Genomic DNA, 14,899 nt, shown 5'->3' with positions numbered 1-14,899 from the left:
CACTGTTGTAAAAACTCATTGCCGACTCTCCCCCCTCCCATCTTCTCGGTGAACGCATGGAGCCATGTCCACTGAGGTAGACAGCTAGTAAGCTAGCTAGTAAGCCTGTAACAGACAGCAATCATAATAAAAACCTTTACAGACAATAGCAAACATTCTGAGCTCACAATAACAAGAAATACAAAGATTAAACTGAGTTTATCCCAAAGATACTTACATGTGCAACAGCAAGAACGCCAGGTCAGCATCGGATTTGCAGGCTTCTGTTAGTTTCAGTTCTCCCCATTCTGAAAACGCAGGTCCGATGTTTACTCGTATCTTACTCCTCGCTCGTTCAGTCTACCGTTTTCTCTTTCTTTCTTCCTCCGACAATGCTTTCCTAGCTTTCTGCTTCTTTTTTGCCGGCTCAGCCATGACGATAGTGTGAAAAACTCCATCGCTACCTTGTTCTTATAGCTAGCTGGTTCCTGTGTGTGCAGTGTTGTGAAGCAATTCGTTACATTGCGATACCTGATATCACGCCGGCTGAAAGTTGAAAGGGTGGTTTTTCCGCTCACAGGCACTAGGGGGAAGCGAGACGACCACCATTCAACCCGAAAAAAGTCATATAACAATTCCAATGACTCCAAAGCTATTCAGTTAAGGTAAATAAAGCTAAAAAAACTGCATAGTTCCCCTTTAAAAGTTGATTCTACCTATGTTGACTCTGCTGCTCTCCCCAGTAAATCACTAAATGAACATCTGGAGTCAATATGAATGACACGGACCCTTTTCATCTTTCAACATGAGTCCATATTTATCTAAAACAGCCTGTGCTGCATGCTGACAATCAGCATAGACTTTAATGAAATCCAACAGACAGCACAGTAGGATAATATATATATATATATATATATATATATATATAGATAGATAGATAGATAGATAGATAGATTATATAGATTACATGTAAGCGGCTGGTGTGCAGTGAGCCAGCTGGCCTCTGCTGCTCCTCCACCCCTGCAGTGTAATCTCTACCAGGTGTGGTGTGTGGGGCTAACACACTATAGTCATACACACTGAGGTGACAAACCAGTGGAAAGAAAGAGTGGACACCAGAGCCAGGAGAGTCACTCACTCTCAAACCTCCTGCTTTGGGACTCAGACTGATGCAAGTTTCTAATCAGTCTGTTCACATGCTCTTAAATAACCCTTTCTGCATTAAATCAGATCAGATTCTTTTAACATCATGGAAACAAGAAACCCATTATTGGGATTAGAGAAATTTGGTAAGCAAAGCTTGAATTGTGAGGATAATTTCAGGAGAAACCTGATTTCCTGGCCTGCATAACCCGGTTTCTAATGGGTGCATGAACATGGAAGATTTCAGACAGAAAAAGTGCGGTGACAGCAGTGAACAGAGCTGAAATGAAAGATTATTACTTAAAAGTGCTCTAAGCGATGTTGGGTGACATTACTTCTTGTAGTATTTTTTTAAACAAAACAAAGACTAGCTCGCTTCTCCCTCCTCCTCATCCCGTTCCCTCCCTTCTGTGCTTCAGTGCATCCCTTCCGCTATCCCCCCACCCCAAATCCTTCTTCTCCGTTATTGGTTGAACACTGGAACACGGTTTGTATATGTTTGCATGGTCCAGGTTGGACCACTTTGTTTTTGTTGGCGTGTGTGGACCCTAGGCTGTCAACAGAGACCACGTTTTTTTACAGTGTGTTTAGGGGACCGGACAGCTCGCGGATAGTGTGGAGATGTTTGCTGTATGTGACCAAAAATGTTGTTGACTAAAAAACGTGTGACATCGCTTAGAGTCCCTTTAATAATAATAATAATAATAATAATAATAATACATTTATTTGTAGAGCAATTTTCATTGTTAAAATCAATCCGTGGATGCACTGAGGAGTAGTGGTGAGTAGAGAGATTTTGTAATCGATCCTGTATGAGACCAGAAGCCAGTGGAGGGAGTGAAGGATGGGTCATATTTACCTGCCTTTATAAGGATCAGGGCTGCCCTGTTTTGGATGTTTCATGGTTTTTGAAGGCTCTTGCTAGGAGTCCCAACCAACTAACACTTGTAGCGTATCCTCCTTGCATTCCAAATGATTTAATTCAAACTTTAACCGGTCTGACACAAAGTTGATTCTAGGATTCTACATGTGTTGTTGTTCACAGGTAAACAGTACAATTTAGCTATACAATATATGTGCTGAATGAGTTCATATTTCGGTCTACTTGGGGCATTGGAGCAAATTCAAAACATAAAAATGACTGTGAAAGTTGTTATGGCTAACGTGTTAGAAAAGAATTTCCAGACGCTGAGCATTAATAATGTTACATTTCTGTCACCACCAACTTCTGGTCTCTTTAGCTACTAAAAGGTCTTGGCCTGGGAGACCCTGCAGACCTCTCATATTACACAAATTCATTCATCCACTGTTGACTAATGTTAAATAATGATTGGTGCAGCTTTAAAAAATAAGGTCATATGTAGGGTAAATCTGATTACTGACTTGTTGTATGTAGTTGGATGGATTTGGTTTGGAATCTGGTTTATAATCAGCCTCGCCGCATCACCCTGTGGAAATTCACTGGATCACTTTTTTTGGTGTGAATGCCCACTAACGCATCTTTTATCTGCATGACTTCTCTCCCAGAATGCAACAGGCGGTTGATTTGGTCAAGGTGTGATGTTCTCGTGTTCGTTTCTAAGTGTTTGTTTGTTCAATGTGTTTCTCGTGTGCTTGCTGTGTTTAACTCATAGACCGATAAGAAGGATCCCCAGGGCAACGGCTGCGTCACAGGATTTGAGGTTTTGCTGCAGAAACAGCTGAAGGGGAAACAAATGCAGAAGGAGATGGCAGAGTTCATACGAGAAAGGTATTAGCATTTTTTTTCAGCCATCTCCCCTTTTACTTTTTTTTACTTCAGCCTCAGGTTGCCATGAAAACCGTACAGTTGTCATTAAAACAAACCGTTTCCCCTTTCTGTGCTCATTCATGCTCATCACTGTGTTGCACAACACAGGAAACACACATGGAAGCAGTCAGATTGCGTAAAGGCTTTGTGATAATGAAACTCTCTGCTTCCCTTTCAGGATAAAGATAGAAGAGGAGTACGCCAAGAACCTCTCCAAGCTCTCCCAGAACCCTCTGGCGAGCCAGGAAGAAGGGTGAGTGAAGGAGAAGGACAGTAGCCTCTCACACACATGGTCGGATTGACAGATGTGAATCAACATTAAAAATTAGAAAAAACTACACATCAACTATGCAGCTGTTTGGAGATGAGGAGGCTGTAAATTCTGCGTTTTAAGGCTTCTTCCTTCACAGTATAGTGTGTAATAATATGAATGTGATACTTTATTGCACCGTAGAGGGCATATTTCAGCCATGAAGCTGTAGAGGATCAGTATCAGATGATTGACAATCTGGAAAAATATATAAATGGCTGAAAAGAAACAAATTTATCAAGAACAAATTTCAAACATCCACTGGTTCCAGAGTTCTGCCCTTCTATGTTTTATATCATTGCATGTTGAATATGTTTTGACTGTTGTTTGGTCAAATATGACATTTTGAGCTGTGGGAAGCTTGAAATGTCTATTTTTCTTTTCTTTTTTTGAGTTTTTATCAACGAAACCCTTCATCTGGAAATACAGTGAAAGATTGATCAGTCCTAGAAAGCAGCAGGCGTTTCAGCAGATGTAGCTGCTACTTTCCATTTAAAGGTGCCGTGTGCAGCCTGACCGTTACAGGATCATGATGAAACATAGTCATAAAGAGTCATAAAGTTAGCAAACTGCCAAATAATCAGACAGACAGCGCTCAAAGTGAAAAATTTATTTCTAACCTAAATGTATTCAAAATTATAATATAATATTTAAAGAAAAGTCTTCAGCAATTCCAGCCGTGGCAGTAGCTCAGTCTGTATGGGACTTTGCTTGGGAACCGGAGCGTTGCTGGTTCAAGTCCCCCTACGGACCAACTACCCACTGCAAAATAGCCTGTGAGTGTGTTGAACTGAGCAAGAGGGCCATGTAGTGCTCATGTATTCAACTTTTCCTTTATAAGAGGAAGAATTTCTTATTTCCTCTATTAGAAGTTTCATAATGAAGCTCTAAGGTCAGTTCTGAGGGATTTTGGTTGGTGGAAATAGAGGCTTATGTTGCATATTTGGTCAGGCAGACAGCTCCTCTGTGAGCTAGCCAGTCAACTAGCCAACCAGGAAGGGCAGTGGGGCCTAAAGGTTAAAGAAGCGAGCTTGTGAGGAGGTCGCCGGTTCAATCCCCAGACCAAATCTGGGTGGGGGAAAGTGAAAAGAGCAGCGCTTGTCCCTCCCTCATTACCACCACTGAGGTGCTCTTGAGCAAGGCCCTTAACCCCAACCGCTCCAGTGGAGCTGCTCAGTGGCCAGCTCTGTGGTTGTACTGGGCAGCTTCCAGGTATGAATGTATAACTATGTGAATGTGACACGTCGTTGTTGCAAATGAGAATTTGTTCTCAATCGACTTACCTGGATAAATAAATGTTAAATAAAAAATAAAAAACATGGTGGCGTGAGTCTGGGTCAGTGATACTGGGAAACAGTACAGCTTCCTGTAAATCAGAGAGCACAGAAGCTGTGGCTGGGAAATGAGATTTGAGTTGAGGAGGCAGACATTGAGTTGTGTGTGTTGAGGCTTTTAGGGGAACCCTGCAGCGAGACAGAGTTTGCTACTATTCCTGTTTCCTGCAGTGTGACAGCAGAGGGGACATCATGCTGAGGACAAGTCTTTGTCTGATTCTCCGAGGGGATGCAAGAACATGGACAGTAAGCTAACAGGATAGCTGAGAAGGGGCACAGCCAACTGAAGACACCCACTAAGAGAAGAAGCTGTGATTCAGCATCGTTATTTAACTCGTCTTTATTAAGAGATTCCACGAGGACGCAGGGAGAGTGTGTAGCAACGAGACAGAATCACTGCAGCGTCACAAGCTGCAACATAACCTTCAAAAAGAACAAGAGGCCAAGTGAAATATTCAAGTTATCTGCAATGCATACATGGAGAAATATGTGTTTCAGAATAGATATAATAGTTTAGTGTGAGTGGGACAATTCTAATGACACTACCTTATCAAACAGACCTTATGCCTGCGTATGGTGGTTGGTTAGCTAATGTTAGCTAACAGAAAGTTAGTTTGTTAACTTTAGCTGACTCTTCTGTACTTGGGCTACTGTGGTGCTAGTTACTGAATTCAGAAAAAGTTGCCTAGGCTCACTTTGACCTTATAGAAATGAGTAGTTGATACACTTTATTTCCCTTTCTAAACATTTATATCAGACCAAAACATGGTGCAAGCCATGTTTAGCTGCCCCCCCCAGCATTGTTTACATGCATATACAATAAGCCCTCTTGGTTTTAGCATGGTGATAGAGACTCAAGTGGGATGGAGTTGTCCCATATAGAATCCAGATTATGCCACCCAGCTCAGTCTGCCCACACCCAGAAAAGTGCGACACAATCCTTCCATTCTTCTCTGTTGTCAGACAGGACAATCACTGTTTTGTTGCTCAGTTCCTAGCATCCGACCGGCCCAGCCCAGAACCAGCCGTCTATTTATTCCTGAATATACCATTTGTTTGGTAGAGATGTGGCTGTGAGGCATGTGACCACTTTTAATGCTACCAGTCATGCTCTGTGTCACTTCTGTTGGATGGAGGGACTGCATGGTGGGAGTTACAGTATTTTGTACTCAAGCGATTGTCTGTCCCTTCGGACTGTCAGACTGTAGCGACATGATGGATGTCATTTACTCTGTTAATAGCAGTTAGAGTGGTGCAAGAGCTTGGAGTCATGGGAAGTGAACAAAGGCTTACATTTCCTCTAGCTCCTATGTTTTAAGTTCCTGTACCTGTATGAGCTGGCTTGAGTTAACCACATAATAGATCTCTTCACGTGATTCAAAGAATCAAATTGAAAATGTTGTATAAGGAAGATCCATTCACCATGTGTTAGACCCCAGGGATACACACAGTGTTTTGGTGAGTAACACTGACTGTAAACAGAAAACTCCACTTTAAGTTTCTGTAGGCGCACTCTTGTCTTTGTTTCTGCTCAGGCTTACAACGCTCTTCATTCCAAACAAACCACTGTCTCCTGCGTAAAACATACACCACAACTTTCAGGCTTTCATATGAATGCATATGCAGGTCTCTCATCTGGCTGTCCCATGACTAAATCTGACTATACAAGTAGAACCATATCGGCCTGGATAACCGGCACGGTTTGATGTATTGTAAAATAAAAGGTAATCATCAACCATAGGATGTAAAAATATTTCAGTTTCATTGTTAAAAACTACAAATCTTTTAGACCTATTTGGATGTCGTAGCATTGCAGGTGACTTTACTCCGACAGTTTCAGGAATGTTTCGTGTGTTCCTCACATGTCTCCATTCAGTCTTGGACCTGAACCTTGGTGACTAAACCCTGTCTGCAGTCTTTTCTCCTCACAGCTAATTATGAATCATTCAATTTCTCCAAATCAAAACACACGTGTGACCTATTTAAAAGACAAGTTATGTTAAATTATCATGCAATGTGCTTCGGCTAACTTCATTTTAACGCTTATCTACAAAACAATACAAGCCTTCTCAGTGTTACTGCCCCCATCTGTGTTCAAAGCTGAAAGCCATATCTCATGTCCCATACATCTTAATCATCTGCTGGACTGCTCTCCAGATTTACTGGCTACTTTAGTATCCGTAAACTTTTGCACCAGCTCTGCTGCTGAACCCTGTGTGTGTGTGTGTGTGTGTGTGTGTGTGTGTGTGTGTGTGTGTGTGTGTGTGTGTGTGTGTGTGTGTGTGTGTGTGTGTGTGTGTGTGTGTGTGTGTGTGTGTGTGTGTGTGTGTGTGTGTGTGTGTGTGTGTGTGTGTGTGTGTGTGTGTGTGTGTGTGTGTGTGTGTGTGTGTGTGTATTAAACAGCCTGTGTCCTATCTGTCCTCAGGACTCTGGGGGAGGCCTGGGCCCAGTTGAAGAAGAGTCTGGCAGACGAAGCTGAGGTTCACCTAAAGTTCTCCTCAAAGGTAATTCCTCCAACTCTTCTCCACCTTTAATCAGCTGCTTGATGCCCAAACCCAGGGTCTGGTGCTACTGGAGCTTTCTTCCCGTTACAGCAGAGTTTCCCCTGTTGCTCCTGGTATTCTCTGTGACTTATAGAGTTTGGTCTGTTTGTTGTATTCTGGCTGTCGTCACATGACTGTTCAACTGAATGTGATCAGCTGAGGAGCCTTCTTTTTTTCAGCATCAGGGGGTCAGACCAATAAGCTCATACTGGTGGATGTTTTTGCCAAAGAATGCGAAGTTTTGGTCTACAATTGCCAAAACAGTACAACTGCAGACCTCTCTCTTGGGGACACTCAGCCCGCAAGCCAATGGGAAGAGCGTAGCATCTCTGTCTCCAGAGTGAAGTGTGGATGTATTTAGAGAATTGGATATTGTGTTTCAACATGCCGCCACATTTATTCCAATAAAAGCTGCTCACCAGAGACAATTGGGTAAAAGTTTTTAAGGCTTTCACATTATCTGGCCTTTTTGGCAATTGTATTGAACCTATGGTTCAAATTGTGTTTGTGACACAAACAGATATTCATTGTTTTACAGAATTTTTGACAGCAGAAAAAAATGTGCAATGTCACGTGACCTGCAATTTCAACTGTGGCCACTACTTTACAATAGCCTCACATCATTGCCTTAGTCCTGGGCCTTGGAGGCAAGCGTCACTTCCTTTGCTGTTTTTTTTATTAACCTTCTTTAGCTTAACCTTCTCAGTGGCTCCTATGCCACTCAGCACCCAGCCAGCCCACCTAGCGCTCACGCCCCTCACTCAGCGCCTCCTACGCCACTCAGTGCCCAGCCCCCCCACTCGGCGCCCTGCCCGCCCACTCAGCGCATCCCCTCCACTCAGCGCTTTCTCCGCCCGCTTGGGCATCGTTTTGATTTTTTTTTCCTTAACACCTAGATAACAAACTAGAAGAAGCTGTTTTTAGCTAGCTCACGAGTGTTTACTTTAAGTCGTTTACACCTTGTGGGTATTGTTCAAGCTTGTTAAATAAAGGTCTTGGGAGGAAAATGTCTGCTGAGGTGAGTGACGTCTCTCCCTCGTGTTGCTCATGTGCTTCACTCAGTCCTCAGGAGGGAGGTGTTGAATGATTGCTTGTGTTTGTGTTGAGCAGCTCCAGAGTGAAGTGGAAAAGCCTTTCCTGGCCTTCAGGGAGAACTTTAAGAAGGACATGAAGAGGTTCGACCATCACATCGCTGACCTGAGGAAGCAGCTGGTTGGTCGCTATGCAGCGGTGGAGAAGGTACACACGAACACACAAACTCTGACACAGAAGTATGTTACTTCTGTCCATGTAGGATTTCAGGAATCATCTCACTGGTGATTAAAATTCCACATCTCTTCCATAAGCAGATGCCTGTTTTTTTGCTTTTTGTACAATGAAAAGCAATTGGCTGAAGCCTGAAGGCAACTGGAAATCTGTATCCCACCATCTGTCAAATCTGGGACAAAACAGTTTCTCACTGATAAATAGAGCATTTAAAGCAGGACAGGAAATAAGATACTAGCTATGTTGGCTGTGATAAGTCACTGGATGATGGATGATACTGAGACAGTGTGTGGCAGAACGCATTATCACTGTGATTAGTGGAAGCAGACTGTAACATTCTATAAGCTTGTATCACTTGAACTAGAATGATGTTTGTTCCCAGAACACTACATACATGTTTTTAGAAAAGATTTACTGCCTGAAACTCTGCTGGAAATGTAAAAGCATTTACATAAAAAAGGGATAATAGGAGGGCTTTAGCATAAATATAAATTCCTATCAGTGCAGCTGTGAGATGTGAGCGTGGCTCTGACTCCTGGTCCTTGTCTTCATCAGGCCCGTAAAGCTCTGGCTGACAGACAGAAAGAGCTGGAGGTCAAGACTCAGCAGCTGGAGATCAAACTCAGCAACAAGATCGAAGAAGACATCAAGAAGGCCCGCCGAAAATCCACACAAGCAGGTCAGAGCCAGGGGTCAAAGGTCACACTCCAGGGTTACTGTGGGCTCACAGTCTCACTGCCCAGCGAGCTCTTATATGTCTGTGAATGTAAAAGATATGGTGGGACCAAAATAAGCTGTTGACTGCTGATACTGATCAAACACAGCTTACAGTTTGTTAATACGTATGTTAAGTGCTTTTGAATTTCCATATTTTAAATTGTCATGGCAAAAGATTTCAAGCGTTCAAGTGTTTCCCCAGATTTACTACAGAAGGGTAGGCTCTTAAAATTTAAAAAAGATTTTAAAAGTTGTTATTATCAACCAGACACGCTATTCGCCTTCTGCTTTAGCGAGACTACCAGTTTGAAACCGTCAAAGGCAAACAAAATTACTTCGACCCATCAAAATGTTAATTCTGGCGCCGTGCCTGGAATGTTGCTAAAACCATTGGAATCATCCTATGGGGAAAACAAATTTCATGACAGTCTGCTCAGGAGTTATATGATATGTCGTGCTTGACCAGAGTTAGCTTTAAATCATGTTGCACAAACAGGCAATAGTCCTCTGAATATGGGGATCTGGATTTCATCATTCGCCCTATAAAAGTCGCTCCCCACCAGGATTCTCCCTTATCAGAGATGATCTGAGGATGATCAGCAGTGGTTTGTGTCAGCGCTGCTTTAAATCCAGCCAGAAGTCAGACGTCACCAGACAGCAGAACTCATACAGTTTAGTAAATGGTTACCTTAATGGACATAATTCGGCAGTTTCTTCAGCCCTTCATGGAAGCGGTCACTTGAGATCGGCTTTGAAGTGAGATGCTGTGTTTGTCTTTTTGTATGAGTCGTGAGCTCTTTCAGCAGTTGGAGCCAGACTGGGAGTTTTTTAATAGAGGGATGGTAGAGGAGGGGAAGGGGGGTCAGAAACATTCTGCGTGGGCATGGACTTACTCCAGGTACACACACATACATGCACATTAATAATATGCGTGCAGATATATCCATCATACTTAAATTAGTTTAATTTTTTATAGAGATATTTTGATGAGACTCCTACCCCTTTCACACCAATGGCTATGTTCACCGCACATACACATGCACATACACATACATACATTATATATTATTATATACTGTATTAAACTAAGATGTTCACAGGCAGCTTCAACAACAGCAGGGAGGAGCGGTTCAATTCATTTCAGTCTGCCGGCAGTGGGTTCACTAGTCTTCCTTTTGCAAAGCAATAGGAGGTACGAGTTTAACATAACATGCCTTTAAAGACGACACCAGGATTAAAAACCCAGCGTTAACCTATGCAAATAGGTTTTGTTTAATTCTCTCACTCAAGTCAGACACCTGTCTGCAGACTGCAGTTCTGTGCGGCTGCAGGGTAGCGCTTTTTTTCTCAGTCTTTTTAAAATTGAGTCGTGAAGCCAACAGCAAAGCCCAACTTTACTTTAAATGAAATCAAACAAAGAAAAATGTTCTCCCCTCTCCTTAAAATTATCAAAAGTCGCTACTAGTGTAACCTACATCCTTTTCCAGCTGCTGCAATAAATATGCAGAGGAGGAGGAATCACTCTGGACAAAATCATCTGAGAAGTGTGGAGAAGCTGGACTGGAGTATGTGATGTAAAGCGTGATTTATGCTTCTGTGTTAAATCTATGCTGTAACAGTGTACTTAGGTATGTGGAGATACCGACCCTACGCCGTAGCCTGATGTCACCTCTCGAAAATTGTAACTACATGTCGTGGCGAGCAATATTACGAATCCCACTATGGCCAAGCAATCATGGAGCTTGGATCTTCCGAGTTGAATGGTCCATGACATCACGATGGACATGCGCACTAGCAACAGTTTGTTTCTGTTGTTGTAGCAACCGGTAGCAACATGCTCGTTCATGAGCTTCTCTCTCGTGTCTCTTACAAGTATAGTTCGTTCTCTTAATACATCCATGGTATTCGTGGCGAACTCATGAACTCATTGTCTAAAATATTCACTAACGTTAAACATTGTGATTTCGTTGTTCCTGATCATTTACATGCTTATCTAAATAAACGATGGAAGTATTTAGACAACCAAGGAGATGTAATCATTATGTCGTGCTACTAGCTAGCGCTAGCTACTAAGGTTACGTGAACAGAGCTTCTTCTCACAATACATCCATGGCTTCATCTCTCATCACTTACAGGCTTTACAGCATACATACATAAATCTATACATCCCTTGGATGTATCATAAGATAATACCATGGATGTATTAATAGAACACATGGTGAATTACAACCATTAGCTATATCCATTATTACAGCTACAGGACCTCAGGAGAACAGTCATATGAGCAGGGCAACATGGGCGGGCGCAGTCCCGCCGGTCTGCTGCATAATGGACGCCCATTATCCTCTTCATCATGCCTAGTTTAATAACTCTGGATTCGGCTACTAGTAAATGTTAAAAATGTGACGTTTTAAACAACGACCCTTGAAGTGTTCGGGCTGGTAAGTTGATGTACCCCAAAAAAAACTATCCGCTGAAATATAGAAGTTTCTTTCGCCATTCAAAGTCTATGGGAAAGGTCTTTCTGGGCCAGAGGGGTGCAGTTCTATCGTTGGCCGCTAAGCCCATGGTTGCTTTAAGACATGGCGCTGTTCCTGGGGGCTTGTGCTGCCTGCGTCTCCAACCTGTGGCCGCCTTGATCTCGTGAGATTATCGTTGCCCACGTGTGCATGACGTCAGAGCAAGTCGGGATCAATGGCGTGTTCATGCCACCTGGGAATAACAGGGACCGCCCCCGTGATTACGTTGTTTTTCCGACTGCCAGCGTTCACATGGTCGGGATGCGTGTTCTTCTTCTTCTGTTATATTGCCGTTTGGTATAACAACTTGTTGCATCAGGTGTGTGAAAACATGGAGGCCACAATAACAAAAGATTTGCTGCTGTTTTCTTATGCGAGCACATCGACAGGTGTTTGTGTTATCTGCAAGACAACGAACGGGAAAGGACACAGATGGTGTTGTTGGCCTATTTATGAATAATTTGAAACCTGTTATGTCTGTGTATGTTTCTTGGCAGAGGCGTTTGTCCACAATAAACAGTTATTGTCATTGAAATATTTTCAGTGAACCAAAGTCGCCTACATCAAATGTCAGTTGTCAACAACGCGTCACCAACTGGGAAACTCTGTTAGCAAAATCTAGCCCAAGTTTCCCACCTCTGATTCCCACGGGAAGTGACGTTAATGGTGACGTTTTCACTGGGATGTTTTTCCGATGGTCTCCGTCCAGAGCAACGGGGTCTGTTGGTCCATTATATATATGTCAATGCTCTGGACGGACACCAGTGAAGGCTATTAGAAGCACTTTTCCGGTGATGGCCAGCTTTACTGCGCAGCCTCCAACTGAGAGAATGTGACGTGAGCAACGTGTCTAAAAGTTGTAAGTCTTCTGGTAGCTGTGCCGAGAGAAATCTCAGTCATTCCCAATCTTACAGATACGGAGAGTGTAGGTGTATGTAAGGAGATAACATGGGCACAGGCTAATTATTGCTAACTAACATGCTAGTTAACATTAGTAATTAAACCTAAACAGCTAATGTAAGTCAAAACTGCCTGCGAGCTTCTCCTGTACTATGCTAACAGGAGGTGATGGACAGTTAGCCACAAAATGGACCCATAGATGGCTTGAGTTCTGAAGCGAAGCTTACCCCCTTGCCATGAATGCACGGCAAGTCGAACACAAATCTAACCGGCATGCATTGGGCGGCAATCGACGGTGATCAATTCTGCGCAGACCTGGCTCAACGAGCCTAATGACTACAGAGTGAGGGAAGCTGAAGCACGGAGTCTATCGCATTTCAAACCCCTCCCAACGTGGTTGGATCCGAATTTTTTTCTGTCCAGAGTTTCTAAAATGAATGTATTGGTATTAATTTAGTTTTTTAAGGGTTGGAGGGCTGGTATGATGTGTTCATCTGCAGAATAAACACTTGCATTTCTTCCTGTTTTTTTCACTATCTATTCATAAAAGCATATTCTGAGCTGTATTGAAGACCCTGTTTATTATAAACTGTGAAAAAAGTAATAAAAAGTCATAGTATAGCATGTTGAAAAAGTGATAAAAAGTCATAGAATAGAATGTAAAAAAACGTGAAAAAAATCATAGTATAGTATGACACAGTGCCCATGAGGTGAACTAGCACCTCCAGCGCCAACCCTCCGGTTCCCAACCCAACTCCCTACACACTGAGCTACTACCAGGCCAATAGTATAGATTATCAAAAAAAGTTATAAAAGAAGCAAGTGTAGTATGTCGAAGAAAATCCATAGTATAGTATGTCGAAAAAAGTGACTAAAAGTCATAGTATAGTATGTCGATAAAAAAGTCATAGTATGCTGTAACCTATAGTAACTTATTAAATGTGAAATTTGAAATAACAGTATAAAAATACAAAATATGACAAATATGTACACGTTACAACTACCATGTAATTACTCAAATTGTGTTTTAATGTAACATGCAAGAGGCATATATAGTATGTTGAAAGAAGTGAAAAAAGCTATAGTATAGTATGTAAAAAAAAATGCCACCATATACATCGAAACTATGTCATAGTATAGGGGTGCCTGGTTAAGCGTGCATCCCATGCACTAGAGGCTCAGTCCTTGGCCATTTGCTGCATGTCATTTCCCCTCTCTCTCCTTATTTCCTATCCTATTAAAGGAACACGCCAACTTATTGGGAATTTAGCTTATTCACTGTAACCCCCAGAGTAAGACAAGTCGATACATACCCTTCTCATCTCCGTGCGTGCTGTAACGCTGTCTGACGGTTCCAGCATTAGCTTAGCTTAGCAAAGATCCTTGTTCCAACTAGCCTACTGCTCCCAATTGTGACAAAAGTGACAAAAGAACGCCAACATGTTCCTATTTACATGTTGTGATTTGTAGAGTCACAGCGTGTACAAAAAACAACGTAACATCAGACACAGCCATCTTCTGACAGTAAACAAACTGGGAACTATATTCTCAGACAGGCTTGCTGCGAGCATATCACTCCGCCCAAGTACTATATTCTTCTGCCTGAGAATATAGTTCCCGGTTTGTTTACAGTTAGAAGACGGCTGTGTCTCATGTTACGTTGTTTTTTGTACATGCTGTGACTCTATAAATCACAACATGTAAATAGGAACATGTTGGCATTATTTTGTCACTTATTCGGAGCAGTAGGATTACTGGAACCATTCACCTGCATGTTCTGTGCTGGCCTGATGCCGCTGGAGCGGTCAGACAGCATTACAGCACGCACAGAGATGAGAAGGGTATGTATTGACTTGTCTAACTCTGGGGGTTACGGTGAATAAGCTAAATTCCCAATAAGTTGGCGTGTTCCTTTAAAGGTACTCTAAGCTTTTTTTTAGGCTACAACATTTTTTGTCACATACAGCAAACATCTCCTCACTATCCGTGAGCTGCCGGTCCCCTAAACACACTGTAAAAAAAAAATGCGGTCTCTGTAGACAGCCTAGGGCTAGTAAGTTGAAAAAAGTCATAAAAATTCATAGCATTGTTTGTCAAAGAAAGTCTGGAAGAATATGCAAACTCCACCCTAAAAGTCTACGTCACGCCATGTATACCCATTAAAAATGCAGAAAAAGCCTAAAAGCACTAAACTTAAATGTTACTTAAACTTAAACAGTTACAACACAAAAACTGTAAAAGATATCAAAAAGCTGATCATTTTCTAATCGCTAGAGGTTTTGGGAATGGTTCAAAGTTTGCAGCATTCACACAATAAAAAAGCAGATGTTTACTGCAGAAGATTGAGAGTCATCTGCTGGAAACCGATTAATCTACATCATTTCCTCACTGATCTAATC

The 14,899-nt window shown here is 42.3% G+C and overlaps 1 protein-coding gene across 1 annotated transcript in view; it reads left to right on the top strand.

The window, feature by feature from the left end:
- Positions 1 to 14,899, top strand: part of gas7b (growth arrest-specific 7b) — a 63,509-nt gene that overhangs the window by 39,081 nt on the left and 9,529 nt on the right. The window contains exons 7-11 of the mRNA XM_028567072.1: positions 2,757 to 2,872; positions 3,090 to 3,164; positions 6,981 to 7,059; positions 8,209 to 8,337; positions 8,920 to 9,043. Of these exons, the coding sequence (XP_028422873.1) occupies positions 2,757 to 2,872; positions 3,090 to 3,164; positions 6,981 to 7,059; positions 8,209 to 8,337; positions 8,920 to 9,043 (523 nt within the window). The remainder of the gene's footprint in view (positions 1 to 2,756; positions 2,873 to 3,089; positions 3,165 to 6,980; positions 7,060 to 8,208; positions 8,338 to 8,919; positions 9,044 to 14,899) is intronic.

This window comes from Perca flavescens, chromosome 21, assembly GCF_004354835.1.
Source record: "Perca flavescens isolate YP-PL-M2 chromosome 21, PFLA_1.0, whole genome shotgun sequence".
Taxonomy (NCBI): Eukaryota; Metazoa; Chordata; class Actinopteri; order Perciformes; family Percidae; genus Perca; species Perca flavescens.
The sequence above is the reverse complement of the archived record's forward strand: the minus strand, read 5'-3'. Positions and strand labels throughout refer to the sequence as shown.